The sequence below is a fragment of the Melospiza georgiana genome, chromosome 1, assembly GCF_028018845.1.
Source record: "Melospiza georgiana isolate bMelGeo1 chromosome 1, bMelGeo1.pri, whole genome shotgun sequence".
Lineage (NCBI taxonomy): Eukaryota > Metazoa > Chordata > Aves > Passeriformes > Passerellidae > Melospiza > Melospiza georgiana.
The window spans coordinates 141,515,167-141,537,005 of NC_080430.1; the positions used below are offsets into that span (position 1 = coordinate 141,515,167).

The following is a 21,839-nucleotide window of genomic DNA, read 5'->3' on the forward strand; positions in this document are numbered from 1 at the left end:
ATGTGATATCTACCTGCTAAGTAGTAATAAGTATGCCTGCAGTTTCTTTTGGGTGAGTATGATCTGCCAGGGCTCAGTTACCTGTAAAAACTGTGTAGACAAATCCAAAGTTATTTTGTTTTGTGGTGGCTTAGTTTTTGATAATTTTTTTGAACTTCCTGATGTGTTATTCATTATTAGTGATAATATTATTTACATTAGTTCTACAGTCTTTCAATGTAAATGTTTCTGAATTATTATTTTTTTCATAATGTGTTTTTTATTCTGTCAGGCAATGCAGAAGGCATAACCTTTCTCATGGTATACTTGTCTGAGATTTCTGTTTTAATAGCTCTTGGAGTGAGGTGGAATCAGTCTTCTGACAGTGATAAAAATGAGAGGTGTGGTAAGCTTAGAAAATTTACTGATTTGCATTCTTCTTTCAACATTCCTATACATTTGATGCAAATGAGCTTTGACATTTGCAGTTTTATAGCTGTTGAATGGCACTATTTAAGTAGGGTAGGAAAAATCCACAGAGAGGTATATTAAGGTACTATTCAGAAGACATTACTTATCTAATTTATTAACTTGTCTGTTTAGTTAATGTCAGATGCTTCAGTAAGTATTACTAGACAGTGTGAAATGAGTGCTGTGAGGTATTTGACTAAGCCACAGGAATGAATACCTTCTGAACTTCTGCTTCATTGGCAGCATTTCATAGTTTTACTCACTTCATCCTGGCTAATGTAACTGCAAATGTTGGTTTTAGTCATGACTTTTTTTATAACTTACTGAACTCATGGGCTATGGAACTCATTAACTATGTCTTTACACAAATGATTATTTGATTTACTAGCAGGGTTTCCTTGAGCTTTCTGGAGGACACTTTGGGTCTTGATTATGAGCAGCAGAAGAAAGAAATGATAACTATGCTGTGTGGGCATTTCCCCCCAGTGTATTATGTTTTTCCTAAGCAATCTTTATCTTTTTTCGGCTCTTGCAGGTTTTTCTGCTTTTGCAGTCTGAGGGTAAAAGCAAAGTTTGTTGGAAAGTACTTAGCTTTTCCACTTTAAATACTATTTTTTGTCTTGCTTTGGGGATGACTGAATCCTTTAGCCCAGCGCCCCAGCTCCAGCCAGTATCAGGACTGAGCACGTAGTCCCAATAGGTCTGGGGTGATCAAGCACAGGGCTTGGCCAAGCAAGTACTAATCAGCCATTTGTGCAGATGGAACTGGTCCCCTTGATGCCTTCATTGTTCTATTTTCCCATATGTGTTCTACCCCAAACTACCTTTCAATGTTTTTAGTTCCTCTCCTAAACATATCCTGTTAGATCTTGCACAGTCCCCAGGTACTTGTTCCTGTATCCCCTGTCTCATGGCCCCCTAAGCTGTGACCCACCAGTCTGAGCCACATTATGAAGTAAGATCAAGTTATCCAAATGTGTTGCTGATCTCAGAAGATACAAGCAGGATGAAACCTCTGTATTTATTGTTTAGTTTCTGGGTCTATGCTGGAATTACACAAGTGGTGAAAATGAAGTTTCTGCACACCTTTTGTTTTCTTCTGTTCCAGTGCAGTGGAATACAATGTTGAAGGGTTGTTTGACCTAGATGCAACCTATTTCACTCCAAAACCAATAGTAGTGCAGCAATCCTGTTCAGTACAGCACACTCCCTGGTGAATGCAATTCCCTGCTCAGAACTAACTAGCTCAACATCTTCTACCTTATCCTCCATTCCTAAGTGTAGAGATAACCCTGGCCATTAGTCTTAAGCATCAGTTTCTTGATGCTGCAAAAATGAGAACATTGCCTACTTTGTAGATAGGTTATTTAAACATTGTGGAGTACTTCCATATGATAGTTTTCAGTTTTTGACATTTGTAAATGAAAGTCTGCATCAGAAAATATAATGAATTTCAGAACTATTGATGGCATTTGTCTAGATTCTAGGCTACTGCTTACATTTCCCTAAAAGATGTCTATGAATAATGCTGAGGCTAACATTTCACCTTTGCAGTGTCTGTAGGGAGTGTGGGGATGTATTACTTTGTCATGGATGAAACAGGATGCACTTCTTCTGTCATTAGCTGCCTCACCCCTGAGGACTTGTGCTCTGTGTAGGCTGTTACTTCAGGAGTTCTTTTAATTTACCTTTCAGTTCTCTGTTTACCATCTTGACAAATGTGTTTGTAGCCTTTAGTGAAAGCTACCTTTTGGCACTGAGTGACATGCAATGACATTTGCAGTGACGTGCAATGCTTTGACCTGATTGTCAATAGCTCTTGTGTGTGTGGTGTATACCTGCTTGTTCTAGCACTTACTAATCAACTAAAATAATATGAATGTAGAAATGAATCTATTTTCTATGCATCTTCAAGGGGAATGGTCTCAGATCCCTACACCTCCCTTGAGAAGTCAGGGTAATGCTTGGACCATGCTTCAACGTTATTAGAACATTTTGTATCACCACAAAGCTTTGGCAAGCATTTATTATTGTGCTCCCCTCACTATGCTACTCTGATCATTCTGAGGTTGCTTAGCCCAGACATTATTTTGTAGACCTGATTTTGGTTTCTGACTCAATCACCTTGGCTTTGGACTCAGTTGGCTTTGTTCTGCCCAACCTTAGCCCAAACAGAGAGTGCGTGATGTCTCCTCTCTCAGCTTTCTCTAGTGAAAGCAGCACCTGACCATCTGAACTTCGCCAATAGGGCTCTCATTAAAATGCCTACAGCCAGTGGTTTCAGTGGTGGTTAGATCACCATACTGATATGTGCTAAAAGATGTCTGCACTAGACTCCATGTAGAACCTGCCCAGCAATCCTGTCCCCATCCATGTTAGGTCATCAGAGCATGGGGTTTTTTGGCAGTGATTGTTTTTTAATTTGTGCCAAATGTCATGGCTTTCCATTCTTCTCTGGAACTCCTCCTTTTCTCCCTCAACTTTGGGTGATGAAAATGTTTGTTATAATAAGAAGATGAAGTAGACTTGTCAGAATATACCATTGCTCTCTCTGATATGTGAACTTTGGATGCTCCACCCAGGCCATCTTGGTTTCTGTACTTTTCAGAAGGTAGAATTTGATGAGAGGCATCCATTGGGCTTCCAAGCTAGACTATAAACCTATGAGCTGCCTTGCAGAGCTTTGTATATTAGAATTTCCTTGTTAAACACTGGAGGACTTACAGGAAGACTCTGACGCAAGGAAACTCTTGGGTAAACTCGTCTTCACTGTCCAGAACGTTTAGCTCATTGTGCTGTGGATGATCAATGCTTATTCCAGGAATTCATCCTGAGGATTTCTCTGGAGGAAATAGCTATTGCATCCTTTGAGTACTACTTGCAACTTGGATTTCGTTCTGCAATGGCAGTACTTCTATGGATCTGGCTAGGGTAATTTGGAAGACTCCTTCCCGGCTCTCATGACTGAAAAACATGATGGGAAGTATCAGCACTGACATGACAGAATTCTTAAGTGCTTTTCCTTTGCCATAATTTGGTAGTTGCTTTGGAGAAAACAAAGCAAGCTACATTTAGAGACTGCAGCATTTACATCTGCCATCTGGCCGAATTAAATAACAAGCAAGTGTGTTCACATAATCTGAATAAGTTAAAAATATACTTTTGAGAGACAGCTAGCTTGAAACTGAACACCTGGAAATTACTGTGAAGCCTGGAACTGGGAAAGAGTTCATCTTGAGTTGTACACTTTGATCCTGACAGAAGAAATCCCGGGGAAGAGAGAGGAAGAGAGAGAAAGAGAAATTGGGAGCAAGAGGTTGATTTTTACCTAAAGAAGTCTCTCTTATGTGTTTGTAATGGCCTTGTCTGTTCTGGATAGGTGTAAAATTTTATTTATTTGCATTGGCCTAGGTTGAGAGTGAGTATTAATTTGGAGGTTACTGGATGTCTTCTTCAATTTGTGTATTCCAGATGATATTCTGACATTATTTCAGAATAAACCCTTGCTTTATTCTGAAGATAGAAAGCTTGGCATTAGGAAGGATGACCAGTCCTCATTCTTTCCCAGGAATTCCACTTGCTTAACTCCTTACTCTGCTTTTCTGTAGGAGGGAATGCATTTCTTCCTGTCAGTGTATTAATATCAGATTAAGGTTAGGTACTACCTCTCATAAATATTCCTGCTAAAATAGAAGCTGGAGATTGGAGAGATTCACTTTCTGTCATCCAAAATGTCCCTCCCTAGGAACTCTCCTTGCATGCAACCACTTTATTGAAGTGTAGACGCTGTGTTGACAGTACCAATATCTAGAGAATCTGCAGTTTGGAAAAAGAACAGTTTTCTAGCTCTCTTTCTACTCTCTGAGTAGACAAAGTGACTTAGCCTATCTTGAACCTCAATGGAAGTTTAATTTTATTAATAAAGTGATCCAGCTCTTGATACTAGGACCACTCAGACTGACAACCTGAGTTAAAAGATGCTTATCCTCATATCCATAACCCTTGAGTTGTGTTTCTCGTCATATCTCTGCACAGTAAATATGTATAATGCTTCATAAATTGGAACTATTACCAACTGAAAACTTGTCTGGCCTCTTTTTTTCCCTTGGTAGCTTTCCCCTCAGGCATTGACCTTTTTTTGTGCAATTTATTCGTAGTTGAAGTGGGAGGCTGCTATTCACATTCTTGAATGATGGATTAATAGAAGCTCAGCTGAATGAATCGTCTTTCATTATCTTCAGACTGATTTTCATCTCTTCAAGTCATTAGCTCTTGAGTATCCATCCAATCAACTGGCATGGCTGGATTCTGCTGGCAGCAAGAGATGTTCCCATAAGTCAGATTCAGGGTCCGTGTTGACATGTTTCATAATTGAAACACTTTAATTACTACCCAGCTGAGGCATTCCTTAACAGTTCTTCATCCTCTGGCAGCATGGATTCACACAGTCTGAAGTCTGTAGACTTGCTCAGGACTGTGTATATTCTAGGTAAATGTCTTGGTATGTCATGAGTGATGCTTGTCTTTGATATAACAGGGAAGACACATAGTAACAAGTTGAAACTCTGGGCCGCTTTTTAAAACTTGTGTGGCAATCTTGGAAGAAGAACCAAAAAAAGCTTTCTGGAGGTGGTAGCAGACAGATATATTATTAAAGACTGAAGTGCAAGACCAGGAACCTCTTGCAGGAATGTGTACTCATAAAGGATTGATGCATTCATCAGCAAACTCATCATGGATTTGCATACCCTGAAGAATCTTCTTTGTTTTATGCTATGCTCAGTAAAATGGGAGAGAAAGGTTAAAGTTTTGGTATCTGTTTTCAGAGTCTGTGAGATGGCCTTGTCTTGAATACAACTATAAGACACCCAATTTTTGGGTTTTAAGTTGTCTGCCATACAAGTTCTCTTTCAAGGCTGCTCTTTACTGTTTCTCATTTGAGGAGAGTCTTGTTTCACAGTCTATCTCATTCATCTGTTGTTAAACAGCAAGCATGAGCTTGTACTGAGGAGAGATGATTTTGGGGTCATTTCCACCCTCACTGCATGGTCTGAGATCTTCATGTCCCTTCTGGGTCTGTTGGTGCAGGACTCTGGTTCTGGGCTGTCTCATGGTCAGCGCCCTTTTCCTGGTGCCCTGTGCTGAGTAAGCCTTGGTGTTCCAGCTGAGTTATGTCCCTTGGTTAAAAGGTGCCAGGTTGTAGGTAAAATGGAACTTACCTGGCTGTGGGGACACATTTTCTACCTCAGAGGTGTTCTCACCTGTGTGGTTGGCTGTGCTGATAATACTACTCTTACTCTGCATGTAATGAGGGAGTCCTGTTTCCTTCTCTGACTGCTGAGTTTGGTGTGTGTGTCTTTGGCTCATTATTCTCCAGAGCTGTGGTATTCTTGTACTCTGCCCTTCTGGAATACTCAAAGGACCTTCTGTGGAACACCAGCACCAGCTTGGTGCCTGAGTATATTTAATTTCCATTTATGCAGGAAAGTTAGCAGAATTAGGGCTGCATAGTGGTGCAGACAGCTATTTCAGAAATGAAATTCATGTCAGCAGAGGCTTTGCTTGGATTTGATTTGCTTGTGGTTAGAAATGTGGGCTAAAATTTCTGGTCTCTTGCATTGATCTTTCTAGTATGGTAAAGGAAGGGAAAACTGTAAATTTTGAGCACAGGGATTGTGCTCCTGTGGCCTGTGAAATACCTCTCATATCTCATCTCTTCTCTGTACTCTCAAGACCTTTCAAACTCAACATCGAAATTTTGCTCAGTGCATAGGCAGGCAGTGGTGTCAAACAGTGCCAGATCAGCAAGGGGAAGCAGAGTCTTACCCCAGGCAGGAATAACCCCAGGCACCACCAGGGCTGGTGGCCAACTGGCTGGTGTGGAGCATGGCAGGAAAAGCCCTGGGAGTCAGGAGACCCTGAGCCAGCACAGACACATGGCACAGGGAGGCAAACACAGACACAGGTCATAAAGGAGCTTCCTGGGCTGCACTGGAAGGAAGCTGTTAGCAGATTGATGGAGGTGATTTTTTCCCTCAGCCCAGCCTTGGTGAAGGCACATGGGGAATTCTGTGTCTGTTGCTGGACTGGCTCCCTAGTAGAAGAAAGATATGGACTTACTGAAAAGAGTCCATTGAAAGGTCATGGAGATGGTTGAAGGTTTGGAACATCTTTCATAAATGGAGAGGTTGAGACAGTTGGAGTGTTCAGCTTGGAGGACAGCAAGTTTGAGAGATATCTTTCCACTGTGTAAAAATACACTCTGGAATAAGTAAAGAAGGCAGAGGATTCTTCTCAGTGGTGTCCAGGCAAAGGATAAGAGGCAGTAGACACAAACTAAAGTTACTGTAAATTATATTTAATCAAAGAAAATTATTTTGCTATGAGGATGATAAAACACTGGAGCGGGTTACTCAGGTTGTGGAGTCTTGGAGACTCTTTAACCTGACTGGACGTGGCCCAGAGCAATCTGCTGCTGTTGCCCCTGCTTTGATTAGGGCAGTTTGACCAAACTCAAGAGGTCCCTTCCCACCTCCAGTACCCTGTGGTTCTGGGAGATGAGGTTTCTCACAGTTAGGTATTTACTCAGGCACCTCTGCTAGTTAGAGAATGGAAGAATTGCTACATTCAAGAGTGCACAAATTTCATCCTGAGGCTTTCTAGATTGACACATGACATCCTAAATTAGTGATGCTTCTAAAGATCACTGCATATTTGTATTTATACAAGCATATATACTGGTTACATCATGAGAATATTATTTCAAGAACTGCATGAAGTTAATATAGGGCCTTGAATTTGGAAGCCTTTTGCACTGCATTTGTGTTGCACTCTCCTTTTTGTTTCTAGATACACTGTCCATGATATCATATGTACTTAGATCTGTAATGCTGAGCTGTAGTTTAACTGTGCTGTTGCAGTTTGTTTCAACTAGTTTTTCATTATTTCTGTGTTAACTGCTTTCATAAGTATGCAGACTGTTCTCTCAGCAGGCTCTTCTCTGTTACTTTACCTGTTGTGTTATGAGCTCAGGCACAGGCCAGTTCTCTATCATGGTTTAGAGGGATTTAGACATACACCTTAATTAATGTTGAGGATTTCTGAGTACCACTTTTGTCTGAAGTGCCCTGATTAATTGTCTTCTAGACAGCCAAAGAAAACTGTCAGGGTTTTCATACCTTACTAAAGAAATAGGAGAAATAAGCCTTTTAAATCCTGGCATATTTGTTATATAGGAATGGTAGATAAGTATGACCATATTAATAAAATATACTGTTTTCTGTCTTGAAAAGTAATTTAGACCTTGAGACAGCTGTTTCATTTAAAACATTCTTGCACTCAGATGCAGAACTGAGAGGAAAGAGAAGCAGAGAGTTATCACTATAATCTGCAGAAGAGTTTCTTAGGTTTCATGTACTTTACAGGAGGATTACTGATCATCCACAGTGTAAGTTGTGGCTAAATGGACAGAGTGTATTGCCAGGCTGGGCTTCAGGCTCAGGAAAGACTTCAGCAGGCTGCTTTGTTCTGTGTCGACATGCTGTCTGTTGGAAGAGAAATTATAACAAATGTTTTAAACTCTAAATTTAGGGGGATTTAAAGCCATATTTTTCTGTCTAGGTACACAGATCAGGAGTGTTTAGTATTGCTGTTTAGTAAGCTACTGCAGACGTGTTCTTCAGTGCTATCAATCAACAATGGCCTGCAAGGAGACATCAGCACTTTCTTTCACAGTTACTTTTTTGTCCCTCAAAATAAAATGTTCAGATTTAGAAAGAAAGTTCTAGAAGTTTTTATAAACTAGTGACTACTTACTGTAGAAGTACAACTGTTATTGAGTGTGTATGAAAAAGTGCACAGAAAATGGCTCTATGCTTCCTTTTCTCACACTTGAGAATTATCACCAGTATATATAGGTAATTCATTGTTATCAACTAGTGCTTTGATTAGTTTTGTGGCCTTAAATTCAGAAAGTATGCTATAAATAGTATTTTGCAAATGCTGTGTTTTGGAAGCAGAAAACTTTTAAACTACAGTATTCACAGTCAAATGTGATGTGATTAGACACAACACATTCTGTAAATCTTAATATTCCAACTCCACCAAATAACTAATTTGTAGGCTTGCCAGTTGGGCTATATTAGTTTCCTGGAGAGGAATAAGGCACATGGAAAAGGGCTGGCTGCTTTTTCTTTTTTTCCTAGGGACCAGGGACAAACTTCTAACCTTGTGGGGCTGCTCATTAAACCTAATGTTCCAACATTTGGGTTCTTCAAATTCAAGCTGTGGTTGGATCTAGTTTAAAGAGCAGCAGTTATGTTATATCCATTTGTCTGGTCCATAGGCCTGACATATGGGATGTGTTAAACTGAGGTCCAAGTGCAAGGATGATATCACCAGCACAGAACAATAATATCAATGTCAGAAGTGTGGACTAGTGAGTTGCTGAATTTTGGAGCTGGACACTGCCTCACGTCCCTTAATTTTTTTAACCCTTTTTAATAAAAGATGTGACATTTTGCTAATGTAGATTTACACTGTCCTTGTCCTCAGTGGTGCTTCTGCTCAGCGTGGTGCTGTCAGTTGCTGTGGAGGACTGGCTGTTCTCTGTCATTCATGCTTTATTCACAAGGTATTTTTCACTCATTGCTGGCATCAAGCTTCTTGCCTTTTGTGCTTTGTTATCCCATGAACGAGTCTTCTGTTCATACTGTATTATTATTATTCACCTCTACTTGAACTTTCTTCCTCTCCTTCCATATATATTATTTGACTTTCCACTGTGACAGAGAGTAAGAAAGGAAACGACATATTGCAGACTCAGAAAGAATTATAGTCTTAACTTCTAGCAGGAGAAGTGTGTGTTTTGGCTCTTGAAAATGAGAACAGAGTTTCATACCAAGGGGAGGCAAAATATCAAATGTGTTTCTGTAAAACATATCATAACTGCATGCAAATTGAACTGGTTTGTCTAAAGCCTTGAGTCCTCCCATGTGACAGTGCCTGTATTTGCTGCTTCTCCCTTTGCCTGTCAAGGAACTTTCAAAGAGTAGTAGTATTAACTACAGGAGTCAAAATACCCTCTCTAGATTAAAAATTATAGTTTTATATTTCTCTGTGAGTAAGGCTTGCAGGTGTTTTTGGTTGAGCTCCTGTTTTTACCATTGCTCACTTGCTCACAGCACGTGTGTGGAGGAATGGCTGCAGGTAGGGGAGGCAGCCCTGGAGAGGTGGTCAGTGTTTCCAGGAGCTTGTCAAGCCTGCTGTGCTCTGTGCAGCCCCCACACTGTCAGAGCTTCTCCCAGGCCTCTCTCTACACTCCATTCCCTTCAGTGGGGTGGCTCAAGGGTCCTGTTTTGCAGGCTCCAATAACACTCCCTCTATCCCAGAAAATGCTGTCTGGATCTTTCTTTCAGCATTGCCATCACTGGCTTCACTCTCAGACAGTTTTGGCATGGTTTTGAGCAGTGTAACACTTGCATATTGGAAGTGCCAGCAAATCACCTTCAGTGTCTAGGGGCTTAAGGAATCAAATTCAGAAAACGTCATCTGGCAGATGCAAAGCTCTTTCAGTGCCGGCTCTTTGAAAAATTTCCCTGAAACCAAGGAACCAAAATTCTTCATGGTGATTTGATTTTTGGTGGTACTGAAGCAGGTTTTGGGCAAATAATTCACCCTAAAACACTGTTGGTAGCCCTTTGCTCTATGTTGGTGCCTTTGAAGGTGGAATTTTGAGTCTGTGCCTTCTTCTGTGAAAAGCAGAAATGAGCAGGCAGAGTCCCTTCCTCCTCAGCTTTCTGGCAGAGTGGCAAGTTCCTTCTGCCAAGTAGTGCTAGGAAGATGGTGCATTAATATTTTACTTTCTTCCCCATAAAAATTCTCCTCCAATTGTAAGTGAAGCAACTGAAGACAGTTGCTGGTGCAAAATATACAGGTTGTTATTCTGACTTTACAATTTGTGCAATTTTGCTATTTTTGCTTACCTAAAGATCACAGGCTCTGTTATTGTTTGTTGTGGAATGCAGCACTTGAATCAGAATTATGGTTTCTATATGACATTAGGAAACATGATATAAAATTTGGTAACTGGTCTCTTCCCTACTGTCCTACTTTTGAAAGTGGTGAGTATTGTATGCTTCAGAGGGAAGTGGGGCCTTCTCTCTACTCTTTTCTTGATGACTGAATAAAAGGGAAATAAGCACACTATCGAACCTGATCACACTACTGAACCTTGTAGTAGACTAAAACACTGAGTGTTGAGAGCTTTATTGTGTTGAATGATATGCTGTCATCCTCCTTTAAGAAATGTTGTTGGGAAAATTGCCAATTAAAATTGTGTATATTCTTGAAATGTTCAAAATTACCCTCAAACCCTACAGGAATTCATGACCATGTATGACTGTATGGAAAGATTATTGAAAAAGACATTTGCAAGAACTGGCAATGGAAACTGGCTAAGCACAGTGGGGTGCAGAAATTATTTGCTACACACTGTGTCTTTTAGACTAAATTCATTAACTAGGATGTCATGGTGTTTGTGTTCCTATCAGGTTTTAAAGATTCTATCACTGCATTATTCTGTTTAATGTCTCACTGTTGTTTATTCCCTTTTAGGGAACTTTCTACAGTTCTATTAAGTACAACAAGGAGAAAACATAAGCAAAATAGTGGGTGTACAGAAGTAAAAAACCTAAATGTTTAATGCAGAAAAGATGCAACAAGTATCTCCTACCTACGAAGAATGAAACAAATATTCACACTGTGACCTTGCAGTACAGTCTTGGATCAAACCTCACAAGTTTCTTTAACAAAAAATAATTGGATTATACTATTTGCATTGATCTGATGATGTGGAAATAAAACATGGAAAGGAATGTCGTTATTGTTTTCTTTATTCTTTGAATTTTGCTTCACTGCATGGATTTACTAAAACTGATAAAATCACTACAAAGCCATCACTACAGGATTAAAGAAGCCTTATAGGCAAAACTTGTTGATATGAAATTATATGAAATATTACCAAAGGTAATAACTGGGTTTCATACTCAGCACAAGATTTTAGAAGTAGAGAAGGAAAATACAACCACACAAATCCTGTTATCCTCATTGGGCCATATGATTAAACTTCTGGGATAGTACTGAAAGGTACATCTGTGCTATTGTACAGCTGTTTGGATGTGAATCAGGAGCCCTGTGCTTTCATTCTAACTGGTGTTGAGTAGCATTTTACTTTGCCAGTAGCTCTATTGAAGCTTGCAATGCTAGTCATGGCCAGTGTGAGAATGGCACAATTGTTAATGGAAGACAGATACTGCAATCATTGCAGACTGATGAACAGGAAGTTTATTTGCCAAAGATATTTGAAATATTAATTTTGCCATGACTAGTAGATTCCTATTAAATCACAAAACAGATTCCAGTCCCACTGAAATCAAGGGAAGTTTTTCTGTTGACTTCAGTGACATAAAGATTTGGACCTCTTTTGGAATTATGTTCCAATTTAAGATCATTTTTCTGATGCTTACTAAATGTCCCCCAGTGTCAATACATTAAAATGTGTTGCCAATTCAAATAGTGTTGTCTTGTACAGTAAAAGCTAAAATAAAATATTTGCTTTGGCATCATTGTAAGTGGAATTTTTGTCATGTGTTTAGAACTTACTTTGCACTGCTAGCTGCACGTAGGAAATGTTCCCTGTTCTTCTAAAAATATTTGTAGTGCACGTTTAAGACATTAACTGTAACTTTATGGATTGGGTTTAATGCTCAGTGGATTTACACTACAGTATGAATCTAACCCTTAATTATTACCAATGGAACTCCTTCTGCACATCAGATTGGTTTTGCCTGTGAGAACATGGTTATGTATTTAATGAAAAGATTGTCATTAATAATTTGTTGTGAAAGTTTAAAGTTGCTAACCATATGTTTTATTTTCTCTGTGTATCAGGAGAATTTCTTGGGAGCTAATGCAAACATCTTTTAGATAATTTCTCACTGACTTACTTCTTTTATTTGCTGAACATCTCTGCTCAAATCAGTTTATTTCTGGCAGTGTACTTGCTGATTCCTGTTAGCACCATGTTGAACTGTTAGTATTCTTTGTGAACTAACTTATACAGTGGATCCTGACAAAAATTATAAAAGCTGGGCTGCAGCTTACTTCACTAATCTATGTTTGTTTTTTACTGTATTGAGGGTCATGATTTTCATCCCTAAATGGTACGTGATGCATCATATCTATTCTACTAAACCTGCTTTAGTTTGTCTTTCCTACTTCCCCTTTTATTCCATAGCAAATCCGGTGTGGAGTTTGTATTTTTGTATTTCAAACATAAGCTCTAATTTCTTATATCTGTGTAGCACCATTCCTTTGTTTCCCTCCCTACGAGTCCACTGTTTCAGCTACCTTAATTTTACAGTCACAGGTCCACTTCTGTAGAATATGGCAATTCTGTCTGAGGTTCTGAAAACCTTTTCCATTCCCTTTCTTCTCTTCCTGGTGTTTTCTCAAACTGAATGTGGCACTTCTGTTTAGGTTCTCAGTTGGCTCATAGTGCAATTTGTGTCTAATCTCTACTTCTCTTTCTTTCATTTTCCCACTGGTTAGTTAAGCCTTAGAGACCATTAATGTGTACTTCTGCTAATTGTGATCAGATCTTTTCTGTAGTTTATTTTGGTTTTTGGTTTTTTTTGTTTTTTTTTAAATTTTTTTAACTCTCTTGTATTTTTCTGTATATCTGTAAGACTAAAGCTTCATTCTCATGCCTGTTCTCATAGAGACTGAGAATTTGAATCTGAGGTCTTTGCATTTTACCTCTGCTGTATTAAGTGCCTCCTACTTAGGTTTAATACAGCATATTCAATTGGCCTTCAGTTCTGCTCAACTCCCAGGAGCAGGAGTGATATTCACTTCTGGATTTACAAGTCTACAGTCATGCCTAGTGGTTTTCTATAGGGCTTTTGAGTTCTATAGAAACACCTGGTTTTCTCTATTGCCTGTGAAAAGGGCCTTGATAATTGTTTTATATGTCTGCATCTCTAGGTAGCTCTCTCTGCACTGTCTGTGCCTAAGGCTATGTGTCATTCACTGTGTATGGGGACTGAAATTGTGTATGTGCTTTGGGAGTGAAAACCAACTCTTGGTTTGGTTGTGCTATGTGGCAGTTAGTATTTTCTTTCTAAAGTATTTCTAGAAGGAGGATTTCTTTTCATAGGCCTCCCAAAAGTAATTTTGAACATTTTAATGAAAGAACTGAAGTAGATAATGGCCAGACTATTCTATAACTGAAGTTAGAACAGGCACTTGTAGTCATTTTGCTTTCTTCTATGGAAGAAAGCTTTAATTACCAAGCTAAGTGGGAGGAAGAAGGCATATATTTATTGGATTACAATTTTATTGTCGAATTAATAATATTGATTTAATTTTAATGATTTACAGGAAGCCTGTTTACCTGTAAAACTCCAGCAATTGCAGATATTGTGATACTAGTAGATGGTTCTTGGAGTATTGGCAGATTCAATTTCAGGCTTGTTCGACTGTTCCTGGAAAACCTTGTTTCTGCTTTCAATGTGGGATCTGAGAAAACAAGAGTAGGTAAGGTGCCACACTTTTTTCATAATATTTCTCCAGCAGTCTAAAAATGTTATCTTTTCATGATAGTTAACAGCGTAATGCTACTCTTTTTTGCAAGATTCATCCTCATATAGCACTAGCACTTCTATCATCAGAGTAATGCTGTTGGAATGTTTGTAGTATTAATTCTTCACTGTTTACTGTGATCCTCCACTTAACTCTAATGCAATGTTAGTGAAAAATGAAAACAGTGGAAACAGTCTTACTGACTTCAATCAGCATTAGTCTCAAACACTTGCAGTTTAATTTTTTCAGGCAGAATGTGCCAATGGATGGCTTTTTCTGTGCTTTAAACTGGCTGAAATGTTATATTTCTGATCTGCTACCATTCAAAGGTACATTAAGTAAAATTGTTCTTCTAAAGAATTTTTGCAGTGTTAGTAACTGAAAAAGTTTTGTATTTCTTTGCTTTTCATTTAATTAGCGCTTGAGTAAAAGGCCTTGAAAGTGAATTGTGGAGTTGTCACCTTGAACAATTTCATGCTACTTTTTGTTGTCAACCAATGCAGTTTTTCTAGTATGGTAGCAAAGCTCCTTGCAGTAAGCTAATTGATAAGGTACTTGAAACCAAGTACATAAAGTCTATATACTTGAAAAAACCTGATTTGTCTTCTGATGGATTGCCTTCTTTGTGGCTCCTTAGGTCTCGCACAGTACAGCGGGGATCCCCGCATTGAGTGGCACCTGAACGCCTACGGCACGAAGGAGGCTGTTCTGGATGCAGTCCGTAACCTGCCCTACAAGGGAGGGAATACGCTGACAGGTACTGGGGATGCTCTGCCTTTTATTAAAAAACACATTCTGCTGCACAGCCCAACAAGTGCCAGTGCTTGTTATGAAGGGTAGAAGGGACAGGGGTTTTGCAGCTTGCCAAGGACTTTATCCTGTGTCAGTTAAGCCTTTTCTGAAGCGCTTGTCCATTGGCTTCACTGGGAATCAGGACAGGGTCTCATAACACAAAGTTACCTAACTCTCTGTGCTGGAAGTAAAATCTTTGACCTGCTGGGAAGAAAATGCAAAATCCATTTATAATGTTCATGCACAGAGCTTTATTCTGGAGAAGGAAAGAATGTTGTTTCAATATTTGACAACTGGTAATACTAACTTTACAAATGACCACCCTGGGCTTTTAGGTTTCCATTGACCTTTTAGTAGTTAAAGCACTGAAGCCTCAGAGACACTTAGTGATGGATAAAGGGGAGATGCCTGACAATCTGGGAAAAGTACAGTCTCTGAATACAATTCCAGTGTCATCAAAGCAGCAGTTAGTAATGTTGGAATGTTATACCCAAAGACCCAGACATGGCTTTAAGTAAATTGTTGCTTTTTTCTTTTCCCCTGGCGGGTAAGGAGTAGAAGAAACAATAAGCAACAGTCTTTATTTTGGTAGAAGGAGTGATTGCAGTGGGACAAAGGACAGAAAACTCTAGTATGATTCTAGGAGTGAGATTACTGGGTGGTAGGAAGTAGTAAATTATCATGATTATTTTATATGGACGTTAGATGAAAATGAGTTAGAAACATTAGCTGTACAGATTTAAAAGAGTTTTCAGATAAGATCTCATGGTGATGTGTAAGTTTGTCCTGAAGCTGTTGTTCTTCTTTCCTTTCAAATAATTAGCATTTATTAAAATCAGATTTCCCTTAGAGTAAACAAAGCTTTTTTTTCAACTTGTAAGTTGGAAAAAAATAAAAAAACAAACAAAAGTAAGATTATATGTAGCATGAGGATTTACTAAACTATCCAGAGCATGTGCTTTCATATAAGCAATATAGGGAGAGGAAACTTCCTGTTCTAACTTGGTAGAACTTGGTAGAGTAAGAAAAAAAAGATGATGTATTTACAGAAATATCAATTTAGGTTTTCACAGCCAGTTTAAAATATATTGATTGATCAAAAGGCTGCTAAAAATAAATTTCAGCTTCTCTGTGGTTTAGGCTGCTGTTGGAATTTAATTTTTCAGTAAATAAATTCTTCTTTTATGCTTATTCTTCATCAGAATTTTTACATTGAGTAGAAAAACAAACACTGTGATATTGGCAAAGCTAATAGATGTTTCATCTGTAAAAGTCTTTTAAAATGTTTTCTTTTTTAGGTCTCGCCTTAACTTACATTTTGGAAAACAGCTTTAAGCCTGAAGCAGGTGCAAGGCCTGGGGTATCTAAAATTGGGATACTGATTACTGATGGGAAGTCCCAAGATGATGTAATCCCTCCTGCTAAAAACCTACGAGATGCTGGCATTGAGCTGTTTGCTATTGGTGAGTATTCTGCCATATCCATGTACATGTCCCATTGTACTCAAGTGTATTTGTATCTGTTGCTGGCTGTACTAAGGAAGTGTTCTTTTCTGCCTTATTCATCATTAATCATGTCATCATTAATTTGTATCTTTTATAAGAATTGCTTATAACATTGCTGTTATAACTGGAATTTAGCAGTATACATGGATACTACATTTTCATGAGACAGCTGAAAAGATGCCACTTACAGTGGCAGAAATTAACATCTTGCATTGACATCTTCAAAACAGAGCAATTTGTAGTTGGTCATTAAAACAGAGTTTTATATTATTAGTTTTTTATCAAACCCTGTGTATACTAGATTTTTTCTTTTTCATTGCAAATATTTTTGTTATTCTCCTTTCCAATAAAAGGTGTAAAGAATGCAGATATCAATGAACTCAAAGAGATTGCCTCTGAGCCTGACAGCACACATGTCTACAACGTGGCTGACTTTAACTTCATGCATACCATTGTGGAAGGTCTTACCAGAACAGTGTGCTCACGAGTAGAGGAGCAGGAAAAGGAAATCAAAGGTAAAGAGAAACAAAATTTAATGTAACTTATGATGAACTTAGAGCTGCAAATCAAATACCTGCAGTCCTAAGCTGGCTTTTGGCACTAGACTCACGCTATATATTCTTTTGCTTCCACTGTCAGGGAAGTTATCTTCCTAGCTATGTTTTATTCTTGCTTAGATATCTTTGATCTTTTGCTCTCTGTTTTTAGTAGAGGTAAATATTATGGTATTTGGTAGTACAAAAAAAAAAAAAGTGCATTCATTCTGCTGTAAGTATTTCCAAGTGGCAGGTAAGGAAATCTTTCTGTAATACAGAGTTTTGGGGATGAATTAGTTTAACAGCTGCACATGGAATTGTTATGTTCATGCTGTGCTTTCCATCTCCTAACTTAATGTTTTTACTGTCTCATAAGTACTCAGGAGTTTCAACTATTTAGATTACTTTGTCCCTCCTCTTGATGGATTTTCCTCTTTCTGATTTAATACACAAAAAATATATTTTGGTTCATAAGAAACGATAACAGCAAAGAAAATTTTTCTTATCTTAAAAAGCCTCCTCTGACTACAACTATTTTGGCTTTTCTGAAGAAAAGATATGCCTATGAAAAAGTGTTGCAATTTGCCAGAAATACAGTTCTACCTGAGCCCTTTCTTTCTGAAAGATTTCAGTGGATTTTGTTGCTATTTATTGGTTTGTGATTCCTTAATAGCACAGAAATGCTGAGTTATTTTCTTTCTCTCTCTCTCTCATAATATATATGGATATATGGAATATAATATATATATATATATACATTGAATATAATATATATATTCAATATAATATATAGATATATGTAATATATATCAATAAAGAAGGCTCTCTTGAGCAGAAAAAATGGAAAAACCATGGATAGATGAGACATCTTTGTGGAAAAGAATGATTGCCAGAGAAGATCACTGTTGACTGTGTCTCTTCAGCAGGCTGACAGGCAGTATCAGTTTCCAACCTGCTGAGGAGCACAGGAGATCACAGCTGTATATGTACTTGTGTGTTTTTCATGACTGGGAGGAAAGCAACCTGGAAAAAACCTCAGCAGAATGGTCTGGAAATAGTGATGGGAAGAAGGTCAGGAAGGCTTAGTGTTTTATTTTTGTCTTTTTCATATAAAGATTTATAAAAGGCCAGGGAGGTTTTGTCCCAGAGAAACTCCTTGTCCAGTACTCATTATTACTTCTTTGTTTCTATTGAAAATAACCTAAATAAGTGAGCAATAGCCAATTATTTGATTTTCTGATGGGGGAAAATATTTAGAGCTTTAGAAAATATAACAAACCAAGCAATTATTGTGCAGAAGGGTATAAAAATTTATGTTGTCCCCAACCTAGGAACAATTGCTTCTCTTGGGACTCCCTCGGATTTGGTCACATCGGAGGTGACAGCGAGAGGCTTCCGGGTCAGCTGGGCCCATGCACCAGGCAAAGTGGAAAAGTACAGGGTGGTGTACTACCCCACTCGAGGAGGACAGCCAGAAGAGGTAATAGGAGCAAAAGATGCCCAGGAGGTTTTAATGCAGGAGGGGCAACTAACGAGACAGGAAATCTGTGGTTCTCTTTTAAATGCACTCTGAAATTCCCCGTGAGGGCTCCAGAAAGGAGGTTGGTCACACTGGATGGTGACAAAGGTTAGGTAGCAGCTAGGCTACATGTCCGTCATACAATTTAAAGTAAATTAAATGCTATAATAATAATTACTTTCAGGGGGTGGGGTGAGGTGCCTGCATTTTTCCTTACCATATATGGTTACTTGAAGCAATTCTACTGACACCCCCTGCACCACTCTTTTTACAAGAGCAGAAGAGGTAGGAGGTGATGGTAAGTTCTAAGAAAAAGATATTCATAAAATATCTTTTGGGACATCTACATTTGGGACATCTACAATTGGTCATTGAAGATTTGGAGGGAATTGTTTGTTTGGGTGGGACTTCAACATTTTGGAGATGGAAAAAATGCAGTGGAACAAGCTTTTGACTCCGGCTGACAACTTATCAAATTGAATGGAAATGCAGAAGAGCAAACGGATTTAACTAAGGTTATATTTTGTTTCCTTTTGCACTAGAAACTAACTGAGGAGGGATATATATTGATGGAAGTTTGAAGTACTCTTTGTGTGTGTACTAAGGGAATATTTATGATGATATTATATCAAAAAGTGCCATGTATGCATCCTTAAACTGTATCCCATACACTTTATTCAGCTAAGCTCTTCCTTTTTTCTGAATGGCTATTCATATTAGATAAGCATTTTGACTATGTATATGGTTGCTGTTTTTTCAGACACTTTACTGTATATAAATGCAGCATGAACTGAACTTTAGTGCATTGCAAAAATTGCCTAAAAGAGGAATTGATTGATTTTATGGTAATATAGTTTGTTTACTTTATGCATATTTAGTTAAATTTTCTTTTAAACAGGTCGTGGTAGATGGAAGTGAATCAACAGCAGTTCTGAAAAACCTGATGTCTTTAACTGAGTACCAAATAGCTGTATTTGCTATCTACTCCAATGCTGCCAGTGAGGGCCTCCGTGGAACAGAAACCACACGTGGGTATCCTTAGTGTGCTTGCTGCAGATTTGACTAGTCAGATTTGATTAGTCAGACTGTGCAGGCATTAGTCTTTGTGAGAAATAAACACAGAAGGCAGTCTTTTTCAACTTACCTTATTTTAGTGCATTTGCCTTAAATTAAATTTTGTTTTAATGATTCTGGGCTGAACTCCTAAGTCCGAATGCTCTGTGGATATTTAAACACTGAGAAAGGTTTTATCTCTGGGCTGAACTTTGAAGTCGGTTGCATTGAACCCTAAATTAGAACACTCCTGTGTTTTGGGTGTGGAGCCAAGTTTTAAAAACTAGATTTGTAGCTGGAGATGATCTGATGAGTGGAGATTTAGGTGGGACCTGGAATACCTGCATGTGATTCCCACCAGTGCCAAAGATTGCAAGGTAACTCTGTAAGTTTCTTTCTCAATGGTTTAATTATTTTCTGTCTGTAAAATGATGCCTTGGGATATTGTAAGATTTAATATATTTACGGTTTAATATATTTCTATACAAAGTGCAGGGGGTTTTTTTAGTAAATATGAAAACATTAGGAATGGAAGTAAAGAGTAACTGTATAGCTCAGACTAGGAGACAAGAAGTCCATATGCGGTATATCAATAGCTGATATCTGCTGAAAGAACAGAGCAGCAGGGCTCAAGAAAACTATAGGATTTCTATAGTGCTTTATCACCTTCCTGACCCAAGTGATCAAGGAGCCAGTGCTCTGCTGCAGCTCATACACAGAAACAAGGAAGAGCTGATGGCGGAGGAGGAGATCACATCCTACAAGCTCAGGAAAGGTCCCTACTGGCCAATTGGTAACCAACTGGCTGGAGGCTTGCATGGATAATCAAGAAGCTTGTAACAGAACTCAGACATTAAAAAGAAATGTATAAGTGATGTATAAGAAGAGACAAATGACGCAGGAGAAGTATAAAGCTGTTGTCTAATCTTGCAGGGGTAAGTTCAGAAAGCCAAGACCAACCTAGAGCTGAATCTGGCAAGGAATGTGAAGAGGAAAACAAGTTGAACCTTATGCATTTCAAAAAAGGGAAGTGCAGAGTCCTGACCCTTGTGAGTGCCAGCCCCATGTGTCACTACACACTGAGGGTGCCCAGCTGGAAGGGAGCTCTGCAGAGAAGGGGGCCCTGGCAAACAGCAAACCGACTGTGAGCCAGCAGAGCACCCTTGTCACAAAGAAGGCCAAGAGCCTCCTGGATTGCATTAGAAAATAATTGCCAGCAGATTTATGGAGCTGATGATTCTTGCCCTCTGCTCAGCACTGATGAGGCCACACCTGGGTGCCTGGTCTTGTGCTGGGTTCCCCCAACACAAGACAGATGTGAACTTCATGTAGTGACTTCAGTGAAGGGCTGTAAAGATGATTAAGGGCTTGGCACATCTTTCCCAAGAATCTGAGACAACTGGACTGCTCAGCCTGGAGAAGAGAAGGTTCAGGTTAACTTGTCAATGTGTCAAATCCCTGATGTGAGGGAGTGCAGAAGAGGAGTGAGCCAGACTTTTCTCAGTGGTGCTTATTAGCAGGACAAAAGTCAACAGACACAAATTAAAAGCCCATGAAATTAAATTTAAACCAGAGAGGAGACAGTTTTATTGTAATGGTGGTCAGACACTAGAATAAATTGTCCAGAGAGGTTGTGAAGTCTGCATCTCTGGACATATTTCAAGCCCAACTAGACAAGGTTCTAAGCAACCTGCTTTATCTGAACCTGACTGAACAGGGAAGTTAATTAGACCAGATGACCTCAAGAGATGCCTTTCATCCTCAGTGGTTCTTTGATTCTGTGTCAGTGTTAATGTTCTCAATCTGAAAACAAAATAGAATCATATAAGATTATTTTAGAATTTTCTTTTAGTCTCAGTCCCCCAAAATGTCATCTCCTGCCATGTTATACCCCACGAGGCAGTGTTAGGACCTGTTTAATTTATTGAAGCTTACAGAACAGTCACATACTGAGCCAACAGGATTGTTCTGTATTGCACCTGGTATTCCTTTGAAGTCACCCAGTCAAGTTCTGACAGAGCCCAGCCCTGCTGGCTTTCAGAGATTTGATCAGATCATACCCCTGGGTCCTGCAGCATCAAGTATTTTATGCAGCTGTCTTTGATAGTGGGTTGGAAGTAATAGCCTGACATGTGCAAGAATTAATCAATCCACATGCTAAAAATACCTGCAATTTTAAAATATTTTTTAACTATTCTAATGGAAAATTATGGAAAATTGTAGTTTACATTCCTGCCTGTGTGAGAAATACTGACTGCATTATTAAAATAGTCACCAATTGCATTTGTTTATCTAGAACATTGAAAATAGTTTATAGGTATGTGAAATCTAAACAGATAGATG

At 38.7% G+C, this 21,839-nt stretch overlaps 1 protein-coding gene across 1 annotated transcript in view; it reads left to right on the plus strand.

The window, feature by feature from the left end:
- COL14A1 (collagen type XIV alpha 1 chain) overlaps positions 1-21,839 on the plus strand; it is a 114,439-nt gene that overhangs the window by 20,290 nt on the left and 72,310 nt on the right. The window contains exons 6-11 of the mRNA XM_058018790.1: positions 13,891-14,046; positions 14,729-14,848; positions 16,182-16,346; positions 16,742-16,903; positions 18,256-18,404; positions 19,342-19,471. Of these exons, the coding sequence (XP_057874773.1) occupies positions 13,891-14,046; positions 14,729-14,848; positions 16,182-16,346; positions 16,742-16,903; positions 18,256-18,404; positions 19,342-19,471 (882 nt within the window). The remainder of the gene's footprint in view (positions 1-13,890; positions 14,047-14,728; positions 14,849-16,181; positions 16,347-16,741; positions 16,904-18,255; positions 18,405-19,341; positions 19,472-21,839) is intronic.